The following is a 26,435-nucleotide window of genomic DNA, read 5'->3' on the forward strand; positions in this document are numbered from 1 at the left end:
GTGGTAACTGTCGTGAGTGTCATGGTGTTAGGAGAGTCGTGTTGTATAGCAAGGTCAAAGAAATGCCTGAATTGTGTAACCGGTTTTTCCAATTCTCTGCACAAAAATCCCAAAGAAGGGCAGCTAGGGTAGATAATGCCTTCCACATGACCTAGAAGTAGGTAAAGGGAAAAAAGTCTACACGGAACTGGGTGTTTACCTTCCTGACACACGGTAACACCTTGAAAAAATCCAGGGAGTAAAGTTCTGTGTCAGCCACCGTGAGGTGGGAGCCCGAGGGCAAGAGGACAGTGGTCAGTGGGTAGTGCACAGAATTCGACACCACTGAAACAGGACTCTCCACTTCCCTTGAAATCTGACTCCGGGCGAGGCACTTACCCTCGGGGCTCCCAGGCAAGTGCGAGGCGGCCGGGCCCGCTAACCAAGACAATTTACTCCCGGCCGCATCAGGTCACCTGGTGAACAGCGCGCCAGACAGAAAACGGTCAACGAAGGAGTAGCTAATCCAGGTTCTCGAAAGCACTCCGCTCGAGAAGCCCGGCCCACAGAGGGAAAAGGGAGGGGAGGACGGCGAAGTGCAGCCGCAGGCCGGGTCGCCAACCCGGAACGGCGCCGATGCCCGGGGAGGGGTGGGGAGCGGCGGGCGTCGAGGCGAGACTCCCGCCGGCCGCCCCGCCCTACCCAGCCCCGGAAAGAACCGAACCCAGGAGCCGGGCACCAGCTCTAGCGGCCGCCGCCGCCGCCACGCTCTACGGCTCACGGCCCACAGCCCCAGGCCGCCTCCCCTCAAGGCCACCCACTCCCACTCAACCGACGGCCGGCAGCCCCAGCCTTAAAGCCGGCGCCGCCTGACGACAGGCTGACGTCACACGTGACGCCGCGGCGGGCGGGAGCGGGGACGGCGCAGGAGGGCGTTTCCGGAGCACGCGCCCGGCGAGGGCGGCTGACGTCGGGCTCAGGTGCGCGCGCTTGCCCGCCCGCCCGAGCGCGGCCCAGGTGGCGGCCCGCAGCGCCAGGGGGTGGCCTGCAGCGGTGAGGGGGCGACCCGCGGCGTGGCTGGGGGCAGCGGCGGGAGGGCGTGTCGGCTTGCACTCACGTGACGGGCGGGGAGGTTGGGGTGTGGGCGGCGAGGCGAGCCGGGTGGGCCCGACCCCACCCCTCGCGGGCCTGCCAGTCGCTGCGCAGGACCTTCCCTCGGGCTGGGGCCGGGCCCGCCCCGCCCCGCCCCGCCCCGCCCCGCCCCGCCCCGCCCCCCCGCCAGCCTGGTTCTCCGCGGCGGCCCGCTTGACCGCCGGAGCTGACCGGGGTTGTTTCCTCCGCAGGGCCGCGGCGAGAGGGTGAGAGTCCGCGCGTTCCGAGGGAGCCGCCCCCGCCTCGGCCCGTGTCCTGCGGGGCCCCGCCGCACCAGAGGGGATGGAGAGCCGACCCCGAGGCCCCGGCTCGGCCCGCGATCCCACGCTGGCCGGCCCTCGCTAGCGGCTCGAATTTTGCATTTTACCCACCACCTAGGCCTTGTCTCCTGAGTCAGTGGCGTTGCGGTTTGAAAGAAATGGAAGAAAAGGAGCGATGTGACCAATTTCGTTCGGTCCTCCTGCATTGAGGTCTGGTTGGCATTTGCAGAGAGGAAAATACGGCAAGAAAATCGTGGGTTTTTTGTTTTTTGTTGGTTTTTTTTTTTTTGGAGGGGAGGGTGGGAGAAGGGAAACAAGGTCTTAGATCGTCTATGATTTTTTAAAAATTCTGCACTTTGACAGTGGTGGCGAAATACACTAATCCGAAAGTGATCTTTCTGTTGATGGAGGTGGATTTTTTTTTTTCCTTTTGATTCCAACCTTTCTCCCCGTGACAAAGCATAAATCATGGAGACCAGAAAATAAGGTGGACCTCAGGAATCCTGAAAAGACTGAGAAGCTTACATTCTTCCTCTGGAGGGAAGGGTGGGGTGTTTTTAGTCCTCTCTGGAACCTAAAACGAAAACATGAGTTGCGTGCCATGGAAAGGAGACAAGGCCAAATCTGAATCTTTGGAGCTGCCTCAGGCAGCACCCCCACAAATCTACCATGAGAAACAGCGCAGGGAGCTTTGTGCCCTGCATGCCCTCAATAACGTCTTCCAGGACAGCAATGCTTTCACCCGGGAAACGCTGCAAGAGATTTTCCAGAGGTAGGGGACCTTCTCCTTGGCATTTTTACACTGTTTGCTATTTATGAATTTCTGTGGGTGGGGCAGTGTCTCAGCTACATAAACCTTCGAACCAACAGGTATTATTAGCTAGATGTTAGCAGTTATAAGGGACGCAGAGATGGGAAAAATAATCACCCTCGTTGATTGAGCACTTACTATATAGACAAGGCACAGTGCTAAAAGCCTCAGTTGTGTGATGCCCTCAACGATCCCATGGAATATGTGTTATTTCCATTTTATGGACATAGGCAGGGCTCAGAGAAGTAATTTGCCTGAGGTAACATGACAAGAGATGGAGCCGAGTTTGAATTCAGGTTTGTATCTGTGCTGTTGATCACTAGGCTGTAATGCCTCTCAAGTCCTGCCCCCAAGCGGTTACAGTCCCGAAGGGGGACGAGAGCTGTACACACTCAGTCACCTCTCCTCAGAGGTGGAATGCTGTGGGTTTTATAAGGAAGGTGCTCAGCTATACACAGTGCTCAGTTTTTCTATGCAGCCATGTGCTGACCGTGGTGCTTTTCATAGGTTGCTTTGTATAGCCCTCCCCAGCAGTTATTTTACTGTCTCTAGTTTACTGATAGAGCAACAGACAGAAAGGTCAGGTAGTTTGCCCAAATAGCTTCTAAATAGCAAAGCTATGATTTGAAGCTGACTCTAGATCTCTTCCCCTTTCTACTTCATTCTCGATGGCCTTTTATACCCACTTTGCTAAATGCTACCTGACAGGTTGATAGAAGTTCAGCCTTTTCTCTCTCTACTTTGATGTTCTAAAATTCTTTTATCAAAGGGTTTGAGAATTAGTTCTGCAGTGTCTGGATGGACACAGCAACTCGTCTGCTCTGCTACTTCCTGAGTATTGGAAAGGCATGTCAGAGCAATGGTATGATCAGTACCCGTTCACGCTGCTAGTAAGTTGGGCCTGGGTCTAAAGATACGGACTATGATTATAAGCTGTTTGTGGATAATTGCTGTTTGCGGATAACCGTTGCAGTTAGTTGTGTTTCCCCTGAATGAAAGAATGCTAAATATTTGCTAAACACTCACATGGAACCAGAGTTCTATTCCTGGCCACTAAAGCTCTAGAAAATTTGTACTACACTCCCCAGTTTCCTGTCAGCACAAGGTAAAGATCCATCTCAAAGTAATAGCAATAGCAAATACACTCAGCTTCCACTCCAGAGGCAGAATTCTATGTAGAGCATTTTGTCTGGAAAGATTCAGTGTGGATAGAAACAAGCATGAAAGGGATCAGAGGAAAGGGAGAAGAGGGAATTTTATAAACAAACATTTACTAGCGGCTTGCCCTGTGCCAAGCACTGCTAGGCACTGTAGAGGAAACAAGTTGAACAGGACTCAGCTGCTAAGTACATCCCAGGCTCTACATTGACCAGACCTTGGAGAATAAACTTAAGTGAAGTTAGAACCTTGGAATTTAGAGCCGTTTGAAAGGGAAAAGATGATGTTTGGATTTTTTTTTTTTTTTAAGATTTTGTTTATTTATTTGACAGAGAGACAGTGAGAGAGGGAACACAAGCAGGGGGACTGGGAGAGGGAGAAGCAGGCTTCCCGCCGAGCAGGGAGCCCGATGCGGGGCTCGATCCCAGGACCCTGGGATCATGACCTGAGCCGAAGGCAGACGCTTAACGACTGAGCCACCCAGGCGCCCCTGATGTTTGGATCTTAATGGAAAGAATAGTAATGTTGGCAGGTTAAACTAGATAATTTTAAATTCTCAGATACAAAGTTTTATGCCCTTTGGAAGATGGGGCTGATGAATGGGAGAAATGGGAGAAAAATTTTGATGAATGCTGTTTGTTGAGAGGAAGTTCATCTTAGCAGTTGAATTTTAGCCAGATAAAAAAGGAGAAATACAAAAGCAGGGTGGAGTTTGAGTAGTTGTGGATATAAGATGACTCATGTTTGGAACAGAAATGAGTAGGGACTAAGAAAAAACTAAAGCCAGTGGCCCAGCAGCATGGTGATAGGGAAGAGAGGAGTCAAGGTGGCAGAGTCTCAGTCCAGGATTTGAACATAGTGGTAAGAACCACAGTGAGCAGAAGAGGTCACTGGTTTAAAAAGGATCAGTTTTCAACATGTGTGTGAAATTAGAGAAAAGCTCAGAAACTGGGCAGCTGTCATCGTGCACATATACAGATGTGGATATTTGATCTCGTACATCTCATCATATATGTGCCTGTGCTTTGAAAAAGGAAGGATTTAGACGTCAAATGATGTAGTAGCAGCTTTGCTGAGTTGTTTGGAAAATCCTCAGCCTCAAACCATTTTCAAAGACTCATCTCAATTGTTCAGTGATTAAATGTTCTCGCAGCTGGGTATGCACCCCCCTGCAAAAAAAAAAATAGCTATTAAAATCTAAATAGATGAAAACTAGGTTGGTACCACTCGAAAACTCTAATGCAAGCTGGACGGGACAAAGAGATTTTAGATATTGGTGAACAACCAGCATTCTTCTACCACAGAGGAGAAGTCTAACCTCCCCATTAAAAGGTCCCTGAGCAAGTGAAAGGAGCCACATTTAAAGGTGTGGTGTTGGTAAATTGCTAAAAGGTATAGAGTGTTAGCCTCTAGAGATTTAAATCATTTTGTCCAAGGACCAGGCAAACACATCATCATCATTGCCAGTACTTAAGAGTTCATCGATGTGCCTGGCCCAGTGATCTGTGCTTTATATATTTAATAATTTAAAGACACATCATGAAGTTCTGAGACATATTTTCTAAGGTCACATTTCTTCAGATGTGATAAAAAGGAAAATAATAATTAGGAGAGAAAAGGAATCTTTTTTTTTTTTAAGATTTTATTTATTTATTTGACAGATAGAGCGAGAGAGAGAACACAAGTAGGGGGAGTGGGAGAGGGAGAAACAGGCTTTCCACTGAGCAGGGAGCCCGACATGGGGCTCAATCCCAGGACCTTGGGATCATGACCCGAGCCAAAGGCAGACACTTAATGACTGAGCCACCCAGGCGCCCTGAGAAAAGGAATCTTGGTGAATGTCTCCACATCTCCTTTTTGTTAAAATCTGAAATCCTCACCGTAGCCGGACACAGGAATAACCACCAGGGAGGACCAGGAACTCACCTGAGGGTATAGGCATTAGTGAGACCTGGCTAGAGCCAGCCCATTTTCTCACTTGGAGATCACTTCAGATCCCATGGCTCTAACCTGTGGCTGTGACAACAGAAGTGAGAGGCTTGCTTTCTAAGTCCAGACCTTCTATCCAAATCATGAAGACCGTCCTGAACAGGAGTTTGCCAAGGAGTCTCAGGAAAAGAATCACAGAACAGGATGCCATGGAGTTCAGTGGGACCCGTGTGTCAAACTGTCCAGGAGACCATTGAGTGTATTAGGTGTAGGGGTTGGATCCTAGAGCTCTGTAGCCCTCACCAGCTGCACAGGGCTGTGCAAGTCACCGTGGCCACGCTGCATCTCAGCTTCCTTATTAACACTGTGGGATTAAGTTCTGTCTTAAGACTATTGGAAGGATTAAGAGATAAAGCTCATAAGAGTAGCTAACACAGTGGGCACCTGGTTAGGGTTAAATAGAAACGAGTACTGGTATAATGGCCCACTGGGCGGACCCCACTTATTCAAATGACCACTCTAGGAATGAGATGGAGGCCATTCTCTGCATTCCCTGTAGTGATATCATCTAGGCCAACGCATGTTTATTCAGTTGCCACTGCTTTGCCGTGAGGGCTGCAGAGTAGAAGAGCCATCCCCTGTGCTTCGGGAATTTGCTATTTGGTTGGACACGTATAAGATAATGGAATTCTTTAATGGTCTTGTAAGATGGGGATTATTCCCATTGTTGCAGATAAGCCCGCAGGCACGGAGAGTAAATCACACAGTTAGTGTTGCTGCTGCTTGCTGGGATGCTGTGTGGTCCTCCCCATCTCCCTGTGTTTTCCACACAGAAGCCAGGAAAGGGTCCATGGAAGAAGTAGGATGTGACATTGACCTTGAAGAAGCTTTAGGATTTGGCTTGGAACAGGAAACAGGATGAAAGAATAGAGGCCCACATGGTCGTGGTGTCTGAAGTGCACTAAAAGGGGCGCCTGGGTGGCTCAGTCGTTAAGCGTCTGCCTTCGGCTCAGGTCGATCCCAAGGTCCTGGGATCGAGCCCCGCATTGGGCTCCCTGCTTGGCGGGAAGCCTGCTTCTCCCTCTTCCACTCCCCCTGCTTGTGTTCTTTCTCTCACTGTGTCTCTCTTTGTCAAATAAATAAATAAAATCTTAAAAAAAAAAAAAAAAAATCAAGTGCATTAAAGCCCAAGGAGGGGGGAACGGCAGGCCCAGTAGGGCCAGGAGGGTTGAAGTTAGCCAGTGGGCAGTTGGCTCCAGTGGCAATTCTTACATGAGAGAGTGAAATGATAACTTGGTGGGCGCCTGGGTGGCTCAGTTGGTTAAGCGACTGCCTTCGGCTCAGGTCATGATCCTGGAGTCCCGAGATCGAGTCCCACATCGGGCTCCCTGCTCGTTAGGGGGTCTGCTTCTCCCTCTGCCCTCTTCCCTCTCGTGCTCTCTCTCTCATTCTCTCTCTCTCAAATAAATAAATAAAATCTTTAAAAAAAAAAATGATAACTTGGTGAATGTGGCAGGAACATTTAGGTGACTTGGTGGAAGGGGAGTTTAGGAACAAGAAGATCACTTTATTTTATTTATTTATTTTTTAAAGATTTTATTTATTTATTTGACAGAGAGAGACAGAGCGAGAGAGGGAACACAAGCAGGGGCAGTGGGAGAGGGAGAAGAAGGCTTCCTGCTGAGCAGAGAGCCCGATGCGGGGCTTGATCCTAGGACCCTGAGATCATGACCTGAGCTGAGGGCAGACGCTTAACTGAGCCACCCAGGTGCCCCAAGGAGATCACTTTAGCAACCTGTTTCAAAAGCCCAGATATGGGGCAAGGAAGCTCCAGCTCAGGGAGAGCAAATGGGAATAGACAGGAGAGGGTTGAAATCTGAGACAGAAGATGTGGGACATGGAGAGGAGACCCTGGGAACACTCCTGTAAGGTGTACCTCAAAAAAAATGTTTGGTCATATATGTTTGGGATCTGAAATCTACCCTGTCTCAAGACTCAAGGTGAAAAAAAAAAAAAAAAAGACTCAAGGTGAATATTAGCATATTAGGGACTCCACAAATTCCTGCAGGAAACCTTTTTACTCGATTCATTCAGCCATTAATGTGTTGAACACCTTCTGTGATCATCTGGGAACACACTCAGGAAAGCGAGGCTCCGAGTTGTTGTTTTTTTTTTTTTAAGATTTTATTTATTTATTTGACAGAGACACAGTGAGAGAGGGACCACAAGCAGGGGGAGTGGGAGAGGGAGAAGCAGACTTCCCGCTGAGCAGGGAGCCCAATGTGGGGCTCGGTCCCAGGACCCTGGGATCATGACCTGAGCCGAAGGCAGTTGCTTAACTGACCGAGCCACCCAGGTGCCCCGCGAGGCTCCAAGTTTTGAGCGTGGCAAGGAGTTAAATGGTGAACAAGGTAGAAGACCCAGAGGTTTCTTTGTTGGAGCCTTCATGCACCTCCTAGCTAGAGACTTCTCTGAAAGTAAGGAGAAGCTATTGAAAAGTTGGTGAAGGGGAAGGAACTTGATACACCTTGAGCTACGGCTTGCTTTCATATACTTTCTTATTTAATACAAGAGCCCACTGAGAGCCTTTGTCCTTTGCAGCTGCATTTTAGGTCCAGACCCCAGGGAGTCCGCTGGCCTTTCCTCTTCTCACCCAACTACCACCACCCATTTTGGTTCTTGGGTCCTCACCATAAGACAGCAAGCACAACATTGGAGTCAGACAAACCTGAGTATGAATCCTAGTTCTGTCATTTGTAAGATAAGTGATCACAGGCAAGTCACCATTTTAAATCACCAAACTTCAGTTTTTTAAGCCTATAAAATGGAAATAATTTATAGCTTCCTAGGTTTATTGTGGAAATTAAATGAGATACACATAAAAGCATCTTGCATTGAGTGTGGCATGGAATTTTTCAATAAATGGTAGTTACTGTTACAGTAAAATACAATTTGGTTTCAGAGTGAAGTTTTGTGTCCTCTGATCCCCTTCTTTGCCAGCTCTGGAGACAAACACACCACCTCTTTTTAAGGGTCTGCCACCAATGTTTACAAAGAAAGAGATAGGGTAGCAAAATAAACATGGTGAACATGTCAGTGAACATTTCTTGAGCACCTGTCATGTGCCAGGCACTCTTGGGTCCTGGTGATGTAGTCCTAACAAGATAGAGAAGGCCCTTGCTGTCATTCTAGTGTGGAAAACACATGTCTGGTTGTAACAAGGGCTGTAATTAAAGCAGGTGGAGTAAGAGCTGGTGCCTGGAAGAAACTAAAGATTGGGTGGTCAGAAAAGGCCGCTAAGGTACTAACACTTGGGACCCAAGTAATAAGGAGCAAACCAAGTGTAGATCCAGGGGAAGAACATTACAGACGGCTGAAACAGTGTGTGCAAAGGCCCTCAGGTGAGAAGGAGTTTTGTGTGTTTAAGTAGTAGGGAGCAGGTGTGTGTGTTAAAAGAGGTGGGGATGAGGTCAGCAGTGTTCTGAGGGCTTTGCAGGGAGAGGAAGTAACTTAGACTGTATTTAAGTGCTTTGGGAGCCATTGGAGGGTTTAAATAGTGGAAGGAATGTTTTATGTTAAGAAAATATCAGTATAGTTCTGTGTACAGAGAAGTTTAAAAAAAAAAAACAACTTTTTGTAAGATTTCTTGAGTGTTTGGAGTTGACCTAAAGTCATGATTCTCTTCTAGAGATGGCCCTTAGCAGCCTCCTGGACATCTGCCTTCCAATTTTATTCCTGACAAACTCACCCCATTTCCCTTCTTCCCCTTCACAACAAGGTGGAAGTAATCTACCCCTTCCTTCAAGATGGTCTTTCCTCAGGTCCTGGCCTGACAAGCCTGTGAAAGCAAAATCGTAGGACTGGAAACACCTTTAGAGCTGCCTTGGATGAAGGAGTGGCTAATAAGGCCTGGCCAAAAATGACTTAAAGCTCGGTGGGCAAGTTTAGTTTTGTTTGGCATATTCATTTTTTTTCAGTTGATTCATTGTGCTTTAATTTTTTAAAATTTTTTATTCAGTTATTATTCAGTTATTTTACACACACATGTATATTTGAAATACTTTAGGTGGCTCATGCATTTCAGTTCAATATAGGCCTTACTACTTCTTACTGCTTTACATTTGGCCCCAGTTCATACATTTGTTACCTGTCTGAGCGTCTGTATGCCTTGGAGTATTTAAGGATTAATGATTACCAAGCGTGCAAGCGTTAAATAGAAAGCATTTCAACTGTAAAAAAAAAAAGAGAGAGAGAGTCCAAGATGGTGGAGGAGTAGGAGACCTGAGTTTCATCTGGTCCTAGGAATTCAGCTAGATAGCTATCAAATGATTCTGAACACTTGCAAACTCAACTGAAGATCTAAGAAAAGAGTAGCTGCAACTCTACAAATAGAAAAGCGACCACCTTCTGCAAGTTAGGAGGTGGGGAGAAGTGAATCCGAAGTGATATATCAGAAGATAAACTGCAAGGGGTGGGAGCCTCTGTAAGCCGGCCCGGGAAAGTGAGCAGCAGAGCACAGAATCAGAACTTTGAGAAGTCTGCTCCAGTGAGGGATGTCCCTGCCTGAAAGGTGCTCAGGTGGCAAGGCGAGTGGAATCCTAGGTGAGACAGTGTGGTCTCAGGATCTGAGAGGTCACAGGAAGACCAGGAGTGCCTGAGTATGGCAGAACTCCCAGACATCGGAGTGGGTAAGCTGGCTGCAATCAGCAAGCCCAGGAGTGGACTCTCAGCCCGGGGTTGCCATATACCATGAACCACAGTATGGTTGGGTGACCGCTCTCTGAGCAGGGGCCCAGCAAGCAGCAGAACCTCAGCGAGACCCTCCCCCCTCCCCTGGGGAGGAGGGGTGCAGGTGCGCACTGCAGGAGTCTGCAGGGTTTGGAGACTCAAAACGGGTTGTGTACCTGAGACAGAAATGTCTGGTCACAGACTGGGTGAGCATGCAGTGCAGACAGAAACCAGGGAGACAGGAGTGATTGACTGCTTTTCCCTGAGGGCTCACTGAGGAATGAGGCCCTGAGCTCTCAGCTCGGGCTGAAGATTGGGAGGCCACCAATTTCATTCTCATCCTCTAAAGCCACGTGGAAAGCCTTCAGGGAATAAAAGAGCAGTCCAGAGCTGCTTACTTAGCCTGGCCCCAGGCAAGGGTGGTGCAGTTCCACCCAGGGTAGACACCTGAGAATCAGGGCAACTGGCCCCACCCCAAGAAAATCAGCAAGAACATCTGCCTAAGACCAAGTTTACTGATCACACAGAACTGCAAAACTCCAGTGCTGGGGAAAATATAGAATTCATGGGTTTTTCTCATGATTCTTTAGTCTTTCAATTTTAATATTTTCCCTTTCCTTTTTCAACCAATTTCTTTATTTTATCAACTCCTTTATAAAATCTTTTTTTAATCTTTTTTAATTTTCATTTTTACAGTTACATTCTATCCTTTCATTGTATTTAATTTTATTTTTGTTTATATATGTTTTTCGTTCTTTACAATTTTCGGATACAGTTTCTTCTAACAAACAGACCAAATTGCACCCAGAATCTAGTGTATGGCTCTGTTCTCTTCACCTATCTGATCATGTTCTTTTTTTTCTTTTTTTTTTCTTTTGCTTAGGCTTTTTAAATTTTGATCTTTACAGTTGCATTCTATCTTTTCAATGTATTTAATTATATATATATTTCTTTTTTTTTTTTTTCTTTACAATTTTGAGATGTAGTTTTTCCAACAAACTGACCAAAATATACTCAGGACATTGTATATTGCTCTGTTCTGTTCACCTGTCTGTTTATATTCCTTTTTTTTTTTTTTTTTTGTCTTTTAATTTTCATTTTTATGTTTATATTCTATTCTTTCATTTAACTTTACTTTTGTACGTATTGTACATGGTTTTTTTCTTTACAATTTTGGGATCTAGTTTTCTAACAAACAGACCAAAATACACACAGGATCCTGTGTATTGCTCTGTTCAATTCACCTGTCTGATTATATTTTCTCTCTTACTTATTTTATTTTTATTTTTTTGGTTTTTAGTCTCTTCTGATTTGTTTAGTGTATATTTCTCTGCTGTCATTGTTGCCATTTTAGTATTTTGTTCTCTCATTCATCTTTTCTTCTCTGGACAGAATGACAAAGACAAAAACTCATCTCAAAAAAGAGAGCAAGAGGCAGTACCGACTGCCAGGGACCTTATCAGTTTGGATATAAGTAAGATGTGGGAACTAGAGTTAGAATAATGATTATAAAGATACTAGCTGGGCTTGAAAAAAGCATAGGAGACAGTACAGAACCCCTTTCTGGAGAAATAAAAAAACTAAAATCTAGTCAAGTCAAAATCCAAAAGGCTATTAATGAGATGCAATCAAATATGGAGGCTCTGTTAGGATAAATAAGGCAGAAGAGAGAATTAGTGATACAGAAGACAAATGATAGAGAATAAAGAAGCTGAGAAAAACATAACTACTGGATCACGAGGGTAGAAATCGAGAGATAAGTGATACCATAAAGTGAAACAATATTAGAATAATATATAATATTATTAGAATTATATAATAATATAATCCCAGAAGAAGAGGAAAGGGGGAAGCAGAAAGTATATTGGAGCAAATTATACTGGAGAACTTCCCTAATCTGGGGAAGGAAATAGGCATTCAAGTCCAGGAGGCACAGAGGAACCCCCCCACCCCCCCGCAAAATCAATAGTAGGTCAACACCCTGAGGTATAATAGTGAAACTTGCAAATCTCAGAGACAAAGAGAAAATCCTGAAAGCTCAGGACAAGAGGTCTGTAACCTACAAGAGTAGAAACATAGGCTGGCAGCAGACCTATCCTCAGAGACCTGGCAGGCCTGAAAGGACTGGCATGATATATTCAGGGTGCTAAATATGCAGCCAAGAATACTTACTCCATTCATTCAAAATAGAATGGCTATCATTCAAATAGAAGGAGAGAGAAAAAGCTTTCAGGATAAACAGAAACTAAAAGAATTTGTGATCACTAAACCAGCCCTCCAAGAAATTAATTAAAGGGGATCCCTTAAGTGAAGAGAGAGCCCAAAGGTAACATAGACCAGAAAGGAACAGAGGCAATATACAGAAACAGTGACTTTACGGGTAATACAACTGCACAAAATTCATCTTTCAGTAGTTACTCTGAATATAAATGGGCTAAATGCTCCAATCAAAAGACAAAGGATATCAGATTGGATAAAAAAGCAAGACTCATCAATATGCTGTCTTAAATAAGAGACTTATTTTAGATCCACACACCTCCAGATTGAAAGTGAGGGGTTTATCATGCTAATGGACATCAAAAGAAAGCTGGGGTAGCAATCCTTTTATCAGACAAATTAGATTTTAAACCAGAGACTGGGGCGCCTGGGTGGCTCAGTTGGTTAAGCGACTGCCTTTGGCTCAGGTCATGATCCTGGAGTCCCGGGATCGAGTCCTGCATCGGGCTCCCTGCTCGGCAGGGAGTCTGCTTCTCCCTCTGACCCTCCTCCCTCTCATGCTCTCTGTCTCTCATTCTCTCGGTCTCATATAAATAAATAAAGTCTTTAAACCAGAGACTGTAATAAGAGATGAGGAAGGACACTATATCATACTTAAAGGGTCTATCCAACAAGAAGATCTAACAATTGTAAATATTTATGCCCCTAACATGGGAGCAGCCAATTATATAAACCAATTAATAACAAAATTAAAGAAACACATTGATAATAATACAATAATAGTCGGGGACTTTAACACTCCACTCACTGCAACAGAGAGATCATCTAAGCAGAAGATCAACAAGGAAACAAGGGTTTTGAATGACACACTGGACCATATGGACTTCACAGGTATATTCAGAGCATTCCATCCTAAAACAACAGAATACACATTCTTCAGGAGTGTACGTGGAACATTCTCCAGAGCAGATCACATATGGGTCACAAATCAGGTCTCAACTGGTACCAAAAGATTGGGATCATTCCCTGCATATTTTTGGACCACAATGCTTTGAAACTCAAACACAAGAGGAAATTTGGAAAGAACTCAAATACATAAAGGCTAAAGAGCATCATACTAAAGAATGAATGGGTCAACCAGGAAATTAAAGAAGAATTTTAAAAACTCACGGAAATAAATGAAAATGAAAATACAACTGTTGAAAACCTTTGGGATGCAGCAAAGGCAGTCCTAAGAGGGAGATATACAGCAACACAAGCCTTTCTCAAGAAACAAATGCAACCTGGAGGGCGCCTGGGTGGCTCAATCGTTAAGCGTCTGCCTTCGGCTCAGGTCATGGTCCCAGGGTCCTGGGATCGAGTCCCACATCGGGCGCCCTGCTCCATGGGAAGCCTGCTTCTCCCTCTCCCACTCCCCCTGCTTCTGTTCCTGCTCTCGCTCTCTCTCTGTCAAATAAATAAATAAAATCTTTAAAAAAAAAAAAAGAAACAAACAAACAAACGCAACCTAACCTTACACCTAAAGTAGTTGGAGAAAGAACAGTAAATAAAGCCTAAACCCAGCAGGATAAGGGAATAAAGATTAGAGCAGAAATCAATGAAATAGAAACCAAAAGAAAGTAGAACAGATCAACAAAACTAGGAGCTTGTTCTTTGAAATAATAAGATTGATAACCCCCTGGCCAGACTTATCAAAAAGAGAAAGGACCCAAATAAATAAAACCATGAATGAAAAAGGAGAGATCACAACCAACACCGAAAGAATACAAACAATTATCAGAACATATTATGAGCAACTATATGCCAACAAATTAGGCAATCTGGAAGAAATGGATGCATTCCTGGAGATGTATAAAGTATCAAAACTGAACCAGGATGAAGCAGAAAACCTGAACAGACCCATAACCAGCAAGGAAATTGAAGCACTAGTCAAAAATCTCCCAACAAACAAGAGCCCAGGGGCCAGATGGCTTCCCAGGGGATTTCTACCAAACATTTAAAGAATTAATACCTATTCTTCTGAAGCTGTTTCAGAAAATCAAAATGAAAGGAAAACTTCCAAACTCTTTCTATGAGGCCAGCATTACCTTGATCCCAAAATCAGATGAGGACCCCACCAAAAAGGAGAATTACAGACCAATATCCCTGATGAACATGGATGCAAAAATTCTCACCAAAATACTAGCCAATAGGATCCAACAGTAAATTAAAAGGATTATTCACCACGACCAGGTGGGATTTATTCCTGGGCTGCAAGGTTGGTTCAGCATCCACAAATCAGTGTGATACACTACATAAAAAAAAGAAAGAACAAGAACCATATGATCCTCTCAATAGATGCAGAAAAAGCATTTGATAAAGCACAGCATCCTTTCTTGATTCAAACTCTTCACAGTGTAGGGATAGAGGGTAAATACCTCAATATCATAAGTCATCTATGAAAAACCCACAACGAATATCATCCTCAGTGGGGAAAAACAGAGCTTTTCCCCTAAGGTCAGGAACATGGCAGGGATGTCCACTATCACCACTGCTGTTCAACATAGTGGTAGAAGTCCAGCCTTGGCAATCAGACAACAAAAGGCATCCAAATCGACAGAGAAGAAGTCAAACTCTCACTCTTTGCAGATGACGTGATACTCTTGTGTGGAAAACCCAAAAGACTCAACCCCAAAATTGCTAGAACTCATAGAGGAATTAAGCAAAGTGGCAGGATATAAAATCAGTGCACAGAAATCAGTTGCATATCTATACACCAACAATGAGACAGAAGAAAGAAATTAAGGAGTTGATCCCATTTACAATTGCATCCAAAACCATAAGATCCCTAGGAATAAACCTAACAAAATAGGCAAAGGAGCTGTATTCAGAAAACTATAAACACTCATGAAAGAAATTAAGGAAGACACAAAAGAAATGGAAAAACGTTCCATGCTCATGGATTGGAAGACAAATATTGTTAAAATGGCTATGCTATCTAGAGCCATCTATACATTCAATGCAATCCCTATCAAAATACCAACCACTTTTTTCACAGAGCTGGAACAAATAATCCTAAAATTTGTATGGAACCAGAAAAGACCCACATAGCCAAAGGAATGTTGAAAAAGAAAACCAAAGCTGGTGGCTTCACAATGCCGGACTTCAAGCTCTATAACAAAGCTGTAATCATCAAGACAGTATGGTACTGGCACAGAAAAAGACACATAGATCAATGGAACAGAATAGAGAACCCAGAAATGGACCCTCAACTCTATGGTCAACTAATCTTTGACAAAGCAGGAAAGAATATCCAATGGAAAAAAGACAGTCTCTTCAACAAATGGTGATGGGAAAATTGGACAGCCACATGCAGAAGAATGAAACTGGACCATTTCCTCATGTCACACACAAAAATAGACTCAGAATGGATGAAAGACCTAAATGTGAGACGAGTTCCTCAAAAGGCTAGAGGAGAACACAGGCAGCAAACCCTGTGACCTCGGCCACAGCAACTTCTTGCTAGACACGCCTTCAAAGGCAAGGAAAACAAAGGCAGAAATGACTATTGGGACTTCTTCAAGGTAAAAAGCTTTTTGCACAGCAAAGGAAACAGTCGACAAAACCAAAAGGGAACCGATAGAATGGGAGAAGATAATTGCAAATGTCTTATCGGATAAAGGGCTAGTATCCAAAATCTATAAAGAACTTATCAAACTCAACACCCAAAGAACAAATAATCCAATCAAGAAATGGGCAGAAGACATGAACAGATATTTCTCCAAAGAAGACATACAAATGGCCAACAGACACATGAAAAAATGCTCAACATCATTCAGCATCAGGGAAATACAAATCAAAACCTCAATGAGATACCACCTCACACCAGTCAGAATGGCTAAAATTAACAAGTCAGGAAATGAGAGATGTTGGTGGGGATGCGGAGAAAGGGGAACCCTCCTACACTGTTGGTGGGAGTGCAAGCTGGTGCCACCACTCTGGAAAACAGTATGGACGTTCTTCAAAAAGTTGAAAGTAGAGCTATCCTATGACTCAGCAATTGCACTACTTGGGTTTTTACCCCAAAGATAAACGTAGTGATCTGAAGGGGTACCTGCACCCCAATGTTTATAGCAGCAATGTCCACAATAGCCAAACTATGTAAAGAGCCCAGGTGTCTTTCAACAGATGAATGGATAAAGAAGATGTGGTTTCTGTATACCATGGAATACTACTCAGCCATCAAAAAAAGAAAGAAAGAAATCTTGCCATTTGCAATGACATGGATGGAACTACAGGGTATTATGCTAAGCGAAATAAGTCAATCAGAGAAAGACAGTTATATGTGGGATTTAAGAAACCAAAGGGAGGATCATAGGGGAAGAGAGGAAAAAATGAAACGACGAAATCAGAGAGGGAGACAAACTGTAAGAGACTCTTGATCATGGGAAGTGGACTGAGGATTGCTGGAGGGGAGGGGGTTGGGGGATGGGATAACTGGGTGATGGGCATTAAGGAAGGCACATGATGTAATGAGCACTGGGTACTATATAAGACCGATGAATCACTGAACCCTACCTTTGACAGTAATAATGTTATGTGTTAATTAGTTGAATTTAAATAAAAATTTAAAAACTATAAAAAAACAAGAGTAGCGACAAATACTACCCATGGTAATGTTTAAGAAAAATGGCTCTATTAAGGCAGGAAGATCAGCAAGGAAGACGACTTCAGAAATAGGTAGGCTGAGGGTTTCACAAATGAGACCTCTTGTGGAACATGGTTTGGGTCCATTGACTTTCTGAATGACAGCCAAGTAGGCCCCACCACTATGGAATTAATGTTTTGCATAAAAGGAGAGGTAATCCCTAGGGCAGTAGGAGTCCAGACTATAAAATACTTGGGTAAAAAGTGGTTACCTTGTACTGAATGGGGGAAAAGAAGCTTCCAGGGGCAGTGGTGGAAGGTGTCTGTGGGGTGGCAGGCAGGAGGAGTTGGACAGCCCACACGTCTCAGCCCCCCTCCTTTTACATTTGTAGGTTGTCTCCAAACACCATGGTGACCCCCCACAAGAAAAGCATGCTAGGAAATGGGAACTACGATGTGAACGTCATTATGGCGGCACTTCAAACCAAAGGCTATGAAGCTGTCTGGTGGGACAAGCGCAGGTAATCTTGACTTGATGAGAACAGGTACCTGGGCCCGGGCCCAGGAGGTGTTCCCGCTGAGAACCTTGGGGAGTTGACGCCTTTTCTCTTCTGCAGGGATGTCAGTGCCATTGCTCTCACGAACGTCATGGGCTTCATCATGAATCTGCCCTCCAGCCTGTGCTGGGGTCCACTGAAGTTGCCTCTCAAAAGGCAGCACTGGATCTGTGTTCGAGAGGTGGGAGGTGCCTACTACAACCTCGACTCCAAACTGAAGATGCCCGAGTGGATTGGAGGCGAGAGCGAGCTCAGGTACCTGTTGTGAATGGGCCGGGCTCCTTCCTTTGGTGCGTTAGGGAAGTTGAGCCCATCTTTGGTTATTTGACGAAGGAGATGAAATCCCTAGCGACTTGGATCCTCTCCCCGCCCTGCTTAGAATCATGGTCTCAGACTTGAAAGACCTGTATCTTTGATGGCCCCTGAGGATGTGAAGTCCCTTTGGTAGAGAAGTTCCAGCAGCCAGAATGCTGGCTGCCTGGTCTGGTAGGACCAGCATCATAACATTCTCTATGCTTAGACAAATGGGATGGTACAGCTGCCAGTTCAGAAGAACGAAGACAGACATTTAGACCAGAAAGGGCTAAGTTTCCCTGAGACCAAAGAAGAAACTTTTTTTTTTTTGACAGTGACAAGGCCCTTACTTGAGTACTTTGGGCTGGCTCTGTTCCTCGCAGAACTAGATGCTGTTGGCAGTTGTATGAGGATGAATGAAAATTCAGGTTGGCAATGAGCTGGACAGGTTGAAGGGGTTGCCAGATGTGGAACCCTACAAGAACAGATCCTTCCGAGAGTGTCTTTAGGACTGCCAAGGGCGTAAATGATGAGGTCACTGGGGAGCATGCGGCCCCGAGGCTGGAGTTTGCAGTTTTACCAGCATTTCATTTTCTCTCATCTACCCTTTGTTCCCATAGGAAATTTCTCAAACATCACTTGCGAGGAAAGAACTGTGAACTCCTGCTGGTGGTGCCAGAAGAGGTGGAGGCCCGTCAGAGTTGGAGGGCTGACATGTAATGCAGTTCTACCCAACCTTCCCTCCCCTCTGCCCCCCAAGTCCTCTGTCATGTGTTGTGGCCTATCCAGCGGGTCTGCCCTTGCCACTCCCCCAAACATCTCATTGGGTTTCCCCTCCGATTTGACAGTGCAATAGGACAGATGTGTGGACGGTTACAAGAACCACCACCCAGCGTTACTCATTCCTGGGACAGGAAGGTAGGAGCTCTGTGTGCTTAGGGCGGAGCTGTGGAAGACCCTTGTTTTCTTTGAGAGAGGAGGAAGAAAGGTGGGTCCGATCTTACTTTCCCCATGCCTACGACGAGGACTTGACAGAGGCTCTGCTGGAGGACACTGCTGCTGTGACTCACCTGGAGATGCTGCCTCCACTTCCCCTTTCCTGGCAACCAGTGGGTCTGAAGACATGCACAGCCCATGTGACTGGCTTGACGGACCCAGAGCATAAGGGCCTCTCAGGAAACCATCTCCCAAACCCCAGCAGTGGTACAGCATGCCATCTCCAACCCTTAATGCCACCCATTACCCCCATTTTGAGGGTGGTTTATGGCCATCCTTGGAGTTTTCTAATGAAACATTCTCTAGTATTCCATGCCGGGTGGTTGACTCCTGCAATATTCTAGTGTGCCAGGGTGAGCTAGATACCTAAGAGGACATGGCAGAAGGCAGACTGGGGCAGGCACGGATGGCCTGTCGGCCTCACTCCATCATTGTCCCTGCCGCTTCACTACATTGATTTGAGAGGCTCTGGGGCACAAGACAGGCCAGAGGGCAGTTTTTCCAGTTGACACACTCCGGCAAAATCAGGAAACAAGTCTGCTTTCGATATCAAATTCCACTAGTTTGAGAAACAGTTGAGTGAGGAAAAGTATTGTGAAGATAAGCTACTCAGAGAGTAAGAGCAGCTAGAATTGGTAGAAGTCCTAGGCTCGGAGTCACTATAGTGACAAGAATCAGAACCCTCAAGTAGGGTGTTTACGTGCATTATGTTATAGGACCTGGATTTGTCATCTTTAGTTTCCTTTACAAATCAACGAGAATTGATCTACCCCCTACCTCTTTAAATAGTTGTAGGCCACTTTTCTCCTGTAACTTTGGAAAACAAGAGAAGGAAGGGAAGTATCCTACCACACTGTCACCAAAGTGGTTGTGGTTGCCTCAAGACAGGTGGATAGACAGCCTGTCTACCCCTTACACTTCGGTGGTCTTGGCGGGTCTGAGAGCTGCCCCACTGGCCAGACGTCTCTCCAGCAGCAAAGCCAGCCTGGGGCTTGCATGTCAAGCCTGAGCAAGCTTAACAGGATGAAGCTGAGGCTTTCTCCCCACTGTGACTGGAGTGCATGTTTACACCAGCACTTTTTCTGCACATGTATCTTCAATCCAACAAGGCCGTTTTTTATGCTGAGTAACAGGCCACCAAGCGGCTACTGCATCACACCCTCTCAGCAACTGGCTGCAGTCTCTTCTGCACCATTTTCCACACCAGACCTGCTTGGCACCACAGGGAGCTCTTTACCCCTGCACAATGACATTCCAACCACCACCAGCCAGAAGTTACAGCCAACCTGATTGTCACAAGCAGGACCTTGGGTCCATGGGCACTGTCAGTGATAGTAAGCCATCTCCTGGGAGGACAGGGAACTCCTCTCCACCAGTGTGCTTGGGCCTGTGCAAATGGCACTTCAGAGGAGTCCCCGTGCACTTGGAGTCCATGAGCCAATGGGATATGCAAAGACGCTTAAACATTTCAGGGCTGGTTTCTCTGTTCATATCCAATTTTGGTGCTTAGGAACAGGGACCCATGCTGATGCCCAAGGGCAAAAAGCCCCACTTCCTTTAAGGAAGGGGGCAGGCCTGACCCTGATGCCCAATAAGGGGCAACCCTAGGCTTTTTGTTTTTCTTGCTTTTATTCCTTTTTTTTGTTGTTGGCCTTGTGCTGGGTTTGTTTACAAAAGATGTATTTTGTTTAACCAAATATTAAAAATGGAAAACTCCATACATAAATCTCATCTGTCTGCCTGAATTCTGTAATTACGTATGTGGAGGGGGAAAAAAGTAAACTTTAGTCTAACAGTGCTTTAGAAGAAAAACTACCATTCTAATCCATTTTTTAGACCTATTTTGTGCTTTGGTCAAACCTCTCAAGCCTCAAAAATCCAGACAAGATATTCACTAAGTAGGATTTGGTTCAAAAGCCTGAGACATTTTTCAGTTTACAAAAACTAGGCTCAACAGTCTGAGGAATGCTAATCTTCAGTACAGGTTTTCTTTACCAGCCCTGACAGGTGACCAGTGTTTTTCTCTGGTTAACAAGGTCAAGATCACATAGCAGAGGCCGTACTGGATCCAGCATTTCCTATGCAGTCTGGTAGATGACTTAACCTTTCTGTGGCTGCTTCCTCCTCTGTAAAATCGGAATAGTACTACACCCTAAACTGTATAGTATTATTCTGATAAATATGGTACACATAAAAGGCTCAGTACTGTTAATAGCACAGTGCTAATAAAAATTTGTTAAATGGAAAAACTGCAAAGTTCAAAGACAAGGCTACAGTTGGATTCATAATCAGCTCATCTCAGCAATTAGTTTTAAAAGAACAAACCAAAAAAGTTCTATTTGCCACCCATCCCTCCCTAGACCAGAAATCAGTATTATATTATTCCCTGTAAATCCTTTATGTCACTGTAGATTGTGCAAGTACACAGACCTAGTCCTTTCTTTGTTGGTGGATCTGAAAATGATTGCCTGAATTCAGGGCAAAGATTACTATTAAGAGGTTCTTGGCCAGAAATAAACATCTTTTTCACTTTGGGAAGTTTAACTAACTTGGACCTGAGGGGTCAAACTGTTAAATGGCGGTGGCTAGCTGAGCTGAGAGGAAATGTGAGGGGCAGTCTAAAGTGATTTCGAGTTGTGTATCACAAGTACATAGATGACACTTTCCATTGGAATCGTTTTTAATATTTAAATACAAAAAGTGAGCACTTACTTTTTTTTTTTTTTAGACAGACACACAGGTCTCTCATAGCCAAAATGGGCAGAGGAAATGAACTCCTACTCTGTCCATCCTATGGTTGAAACTGCTGCCCGGCCCTCCCTCCTTTCCAACATAGGAATTCACAGTGGCTGTGTTACACTACGGTTGTAATGCATTGTGTATTTCATATCGTGTGCATGTCCCTTCCCAACATCTCCATGCTTAAAAACAAAAATGGTCAGGGGTACATCCTTCCCAGTGGCATCAGTTCCTATGCCACAATGGGATAGTGAGATCTTCCGGTCATGAGTGACTTAGTGAAAGGGGTGGGATGGCCAGAGCTGGAGTAACCGTCTGCATTCCTGAACTCGTATCAGAGTGAGAAGAGAAGAAATGGGACAGCGTGGAGGGCACGGTTGCAAGTTGGGAGTCTCCGTGAGACACTGGGGAGAATTCTCCCCACCAGGTTTAGATAGATCAATGTGCCAAAGTTTAAAAAAAAAAAAAAAATCCAAATAATCAGCAGTTCAAACACTATTGAATTTTCAAACTTGTCCCACCGAGACAAGTCATATAGCAGTAGCAATCTAGATCTTTCCAGGAAGTGAAGGTAGAGCCCCTGGTATTCCTCCTGAGAGCCCTGTGTTAGGCCCTAGAAGTATCTGGAAAAGAAAAGGAGGGGTATAAGGCATCACACAAGCCTAGGGATCACATTTCCACTTAACTGACTGGGCCGACAAGGTCTACACAAACTGCTGAGCACAGTCAGGTACCTAAAAAAGCATGGGCTGGAGCCCAATCTCTACCCACAAGTAACTGCTGGTCTCTGCAGGTGCTGGGCAATCAACAACCTGCCTCTCCACCACTGGCAACAGGCCCAGGGGCTGGGCTCACCTGCCGCTGCTGCAGTTGCTGTTGCTGCTCCATTTGCAACTTCTCAGTCTCAAAGACAACAGGAAGAACCAGGATCATGAAGGAAGTGGTCCCAATCCACAAGGCTGCCCTGGAAAACCTGCAGAGGGAGTGGGAGCATGAAAGCCAGACACAAAAACGGGCCCGCTTGACCAAGGAACCAGTAACCAAACCTCTCACGCGCCCATGTTTTTGACAGGCGTGTTTCTACCCAACCCTTGCACCATACTCCTACCAGAAACAGGACGAGCAGTTCTGCCGGCCGTTTATCTCGTGCCAGCAGTTCCAACATCCTCCTGAGTTCTTACAAAGCTACTTATACAGCACATTAATGACCTCACATAATGTGAAACGATCCTCCCAACAAGCCCGACCCGTAAGAACTGCCACTTTAGGGAAAAGAAATGGAGACCAAGAAAGGTTAAGGTACCCACCAGCCCAAGGTCACTCAGTGGTCTAGGTGGCGGGCCAACCCCCGTCTGCTACTTCCAAATCCCATGCTCATTCGCGGCACTTCAGTCACCCCAGGCACGCCCCAATGTCTTTGCCCTCGTCCCTTACCTGTACATTTTCTGAGCCACAAAGAGGGAGAGATCAAAAGTCGCTCCAGCCGCGGACCGGACCCTCTCTGGGAACATCTCCGTCAGACCCCACAGTCTCTCCGACAGGGTCTCATCTAGCTGTGGTGGAGGCGGCGCGGGTCTTGACCGAAGCAACGGCAACCACCCCCTGGGGCTAGGGCACCCTGCCGCGGCCCAGTGGGGGCCCTAACCCCGCCTCCCGGACAAGACACCTCCCCCCGACCTCTCCGGGCTCCGCGACGCGCCTTCGTCCGAATCCCGCAGCACGCGGAGCTCACACCCCCGAGCCGGTCGCTCCCCGCCCGTAACTTCGCACCCCGCCCCACACCGCAGGGCCCCAGTACCTCCTCGTCGTCTTCCTCCTCCAGCTCCTCCTCAGTCTTCTCGGAATCGCCTTTCGGAAGCAATTCGTCCGGGGACAGAGGCGCCCCAGGACCGCCAGCGGCGGCGGCGGCGGCGGCGGCCATGGCTGCAGGGAGACACCGGAAGCGGAAGAGAGGAGGCAAGTGCAGCATCTCTGGCGGACAGAGGTGCTCTTCCGGGAGCCGGAGGCTGAAGTGCTGCGGAAGAACGACGCCTTCTGGCCGGCGGACTTCGGCTTTCTGCCAAGTAAGAAACACTTGGGAAATTTGATCCCGGTACAGAGTCGCGGTGCTTCCGCGGTAGTCATTCTCTTCGGTTTAGGGTGGGCCCAGAAATCTGCATTTAATAAGCTCCCAGGGGCCACACTGAGACAAACACTAATCCAGTCTCATTTCCCCGAGGCGTGTGTTATTTGGTAGGAGTTAGATATTTGGAGGTTTATTGGTCTTTTGGGAAAAGGTCAAGTGAACAGTGCCAATGTACTAAGACAAAGGCAAGAATTAGCGCTTATATACTTGAGTACCAGGCATTGTGTGTCTGCGTACTAATTTAATCGTCACAGCAACCCACTGAGGTATGTACTATCATGCCTGGTTTAGAAATAAGGAAGTTGAGGCACAGTACAGGGGTGTGTGGCAAGTCCTTCTGAAGGATATAGTTCTTTTTTTTTTTAATTAATTTATTTTTTTATATTTTTTAAATTATGTTCAATTAGCCAACATACAGTACATCATTAGTTTTTGATGTAGTGTTCAACGACTCATTAGTTGCGTATAATACCCAGCGCTCATCCCATCATGTGCCCTCCTTAATACCCATCACCCGGTTACCCCATACCCCACCCCCTCCCTTCTATAACCCTCAGTTTGGTTCCCGGAGTCCAGAGTCTCTGATGAAGGATATATTTCTAGAAGTAAGTTTGCCGGCCAAAAAGTATGAACATTTAGTACTTTGCTCGATATTAGATAATTGCCCTCGAAATTATATCATATACTTTAATAATTGTAAATGGAAGTGTCCTTTTCCCCACACTGTCCCCAGCATTAGGTATTATCCATATTTTAATTTTTTGCCTTGATGGATTAAATGCTTCTTTTTATAATGTGCCACACAAGTTCTTTTTTTATTTTATTTATTTGAGAGAGAGCGTGCACAAGTAGGGGTGGGGGCAGAGGGAGAGGGAGAAGCAGGCTCCTTGCTGAGCGGGGAGCACATCACAGGCCTCTACCCCAGGACCCTGAGATCTTTTTTTTTAAGATTTTGTTTATTTATTTGACAGAGAGAGACACAGCGAGAGAGGGAACACAAGCAGGGGGAGCAGGAGAGGGAGAAGCAGGCTTCCGCAGAGCAGGGAGCCCTATGCCGGGCTCGATCCCAGGACCCTGAGATCATGACCTGAGCGGAAGACAGACGCCCAACCGACTGAGCCACCCAGGTGCCCCTCACACAAGTTAATACAAGGGTTATTTGATAAACACTTTGGCCAGCTGACCATGGAATCAGAGAATCTCAGGGCTGAACAGTCCACGTCTCTATCTGATGCAGGACCATGTCCTTCATCCTGTGCTTACATAAGGAGGGGCAGGTATGTTTGCACTTACTCCTATAGCAGTCCTTGGTCCTTTTCAGCTCCAAACAGGGCAGCACTGACCATAGAAAGTTTTTATGTTGGGACGCCTGGATGGCTCAGTTGGTTGCGCGGCTGCCTTTGGCTCAGGTCATGATCCCAGGGTCCTGGGATCAAGTCCCGCATCTGGCTTCCTGCACAGCAGGGAGACCGCTTCTCCCTCTGCCCGCTGCTCCCCTTGCTTGTATACACTTGTGCTCTCTCTCTCTCTGACAAATAAATAAAATCTTAAAAAAAAAAAAAAAAAAGTTTTTATGTCTCAAAACGGTGCTTACTGTATTATTCCATTACATAAAGTTCAAAAACCGGCAAAACCAATCTATGGTGTGGATTAGTGATTCCCTTTGAATACCTCAGAGGGGATAATATTTGGTAAGGAGCAGGGCGCCTGGGTGGCTCAGTCGTTAAGCGTCTGCCTTCGGCTCAGGTCATGATCCCAGGGTCCTGGGATCGAGCCCCACGTCGGGCTCCCTGCTCAGCGGGAAGCCTGCTTCTCCCTCCCCCGCTCCCCCTGCTTGTGTTCCCTCTCTCACTGTGTCTCTCTCTGTCAAATAAATAAATAAAATCCTAAAAAAAAAAAAGAATAAAAGAACTTTCAATAATTCTATCACTGAGGAGGGATAAAAAAAGGGGGGAGAATCATGCAGTACAGAGTATTAAAAGCCTTGGGAGAGATGCTAAGTGTTCATTTAATTGTTTTGCAGGAACTCAAGGTTTCCTCCTGAAGCCAACTGGAACCGGTCAGGACACTGACCTCCCTCCCCTTAGAGCCCAACAAAATGCAGTTAACCCTCCCTTACTTCATAACTTCCTTTATCTAATTTTGAGTCACGTAACTCCTCTCCCCTTTACTCAGACCCTTTTCCACTTGTTAAAAATCCCTGGCTCTCCTGCTTCAGGGAGGCGAACTTGAGGCTTGTCTTCCCGGCTCCTCATTTGGCTGCAAGAATAAACTCTTGCCTTGCTGCACCCTTGAGGTCTGTTTCAGTGATCAGCTTTACTGCGCATTGGGCACTTGAACTTGGGTTTGGTTACAAAATGGGGATGTACAGAGTTTCAACTTTACAAGTTGAAGCATCTGGAGATGGATGGTGGTGATGGGTGCACATCATTATGAATGTATTTGGTACCACTGAACTAATTATAAATGGTGAAGATGGTAAATTTTATGTCATGTGTATTCTGCCACGATAGAAAAAAAATTTAAATTAAAAACAAATAGAAAATGGAAACCACTGGGGGAAAAGAGGGGGGAAGAGGAGCCTCAAGAGGTTCAAGGAGGAGCTGCTGGAGAGGAAGAAAGGAAATTGGAGAAGAGTGGCTTCACTGAAGGTTTCAAGGAGAAATGCCGAGAGGCAGCAGAGAAGACGCAAGGCAAGAATGATGCCCGGGGGCGCCTGGGTGGCTCAGTTGGTTAAGCGACTGCCTTCGGCTCGGGTCGTGATCCTGGAGTCCCGGGATCGAGTCCCACATCGGGCTCCCTGCTCGGCAGGGAGTCTGCTTCGTCCTCTGACCCTATCCCCTCTCATGTGTTCTCTCTCTCTC

The 26,435-nt window shown here is 46.0% G+C and overlaps 2 protein-coding genes across 5 annotated transcripts; one reads left to right on the forward strand and one right to left on the reverse strand.

Moving 5' to 3' along the window:
• The first annotated feature begins 823 nt into the window (after positions 1-823).
• JOSD1 (Josephin domain containing 1) lies at positions 824-20,438 on the forward strand. 3 transcript variants are annotated; one of them, XM_045872515.3, is made up of 5 exons: positions 824-959; positions 1,323-2,163; positions 17,253-17,381; positions 17,478-17,672; positions 18,332-20,438. In XM_045872515.3, exons 2-5 carry the CDS (start codon positions 1,979-1,981, stop codon positions 18,429-18,431), a joined length of 609 nt encoding a protein of 202 aa, XP_045728471.1. In that variant the 5' UTR covers positions 824-959; positions 1,323-1,978; the 3' UTR covers positions 18,432-20,438. The 3 variants fall into 3 exon arrangements, with proteins under 3 accessions (XP_045728471.1, XP_045728470.1, XP_054362789.1); XM_045872514.3 differs by having other exon boundaries at positions 876-1,032; XM_054506814.2 differs by lacking the exon at positions 824-959 and having other exon boundaries at positions 1,253-2,163.
• TOMM22 (translocase of outer mitochondrial membrane 22) lies at positions 3,653-23,415 on the reverse strand. 2 transcript variants are annotated; one of them, XM_064590601.1, is made up of 4 exons: positions 23,245-23,415; positions 22,881-22,999; positions 22,302-22,419; positions 3,653-4,529 (listed from the first exon to the last, which is right to left on the reverse strand). In XM_064590601.1, exons 1-4 carry the CDS (start codon positions 23,413-23,415, stop codon positions 4,491-4,493), a joined length of 447 nt encoding a protein of 148 aa, XP_064446671.1. In that variant the 3' UTR covers positions 3,653-4,490. The 2 variants fall into 2 exon arrangements, with proteins under 2 accessions (XP_064446671.1, XP_045728472.1); XM_045872516.3 differs by lacking the exon at positions 3,653-4,529 and adding an exon at positions 21,814-22,069.
• Positions 23,416-26,435: the final 3,020 nt, after the last annotated feature.

The sequence above is a fragment of the Mirounga angustirostris genome, unplaced genomic scaffold, assembly GCF_029215605.1.
Source record: "Mirounga angustirostris isolate CCGP_5_RB_7025 unplaced genomic scaffold, mMirAng1.0.hap1 SCAF_5, whole genome shotgun sequence".
In the NCBI taxonomy this organism is placed as follows: domain Eukaryota; kingdom Metazoa; phylum Chordata; class Mammalia; order Carnivora; family Phocidae; genus Mirounga; species Mirounga angustirostris.

Coding starts and splice junctions, on each gene's coding strand:
- TOMM22 (XM_045872516.3), bottom strand. CDS start 23,415: ATGCTGCACTTGCCTCCTCTCTTCCGCTTCCGGTGTCTCCCTGCAGCC. Junction 23,000..23,244: donor AGGAGGAAGACGACGAGGAG/GTACTGGGGCCC, acceptor CCTCCACCACAG/CTAGATGAGACCCTGTCGGA. Junction 22,420..22,880: donor GTGGCTCAGAAAATGTACAG/GTAAGGGACGAG, acceptor CTCCCTCTGCAG/GTTTTCCAGGGCAGCCTTGT.
- JOSD1 (XM_045872515.3), top strand. CDS start 1,979: ATGAGTTGCGTGCCATGGAAAGGAGACAAGGCCAAATCTGAATCTTTG. Junction 2,164..17,252: donor CTGCAAGAGATTTTCCAGAG/GTAGGGGACCTT, acceptor TTACATTTGTAG/GTTGTCTCCAAACACCATGG. Junction 17,382..17,477: donor GTCTGGTGGGACAAGCGCAG/GTAATCTTGACT, acceptor TCTCTTCTGCAG/GGATGTCAGTGCCATTGCTC.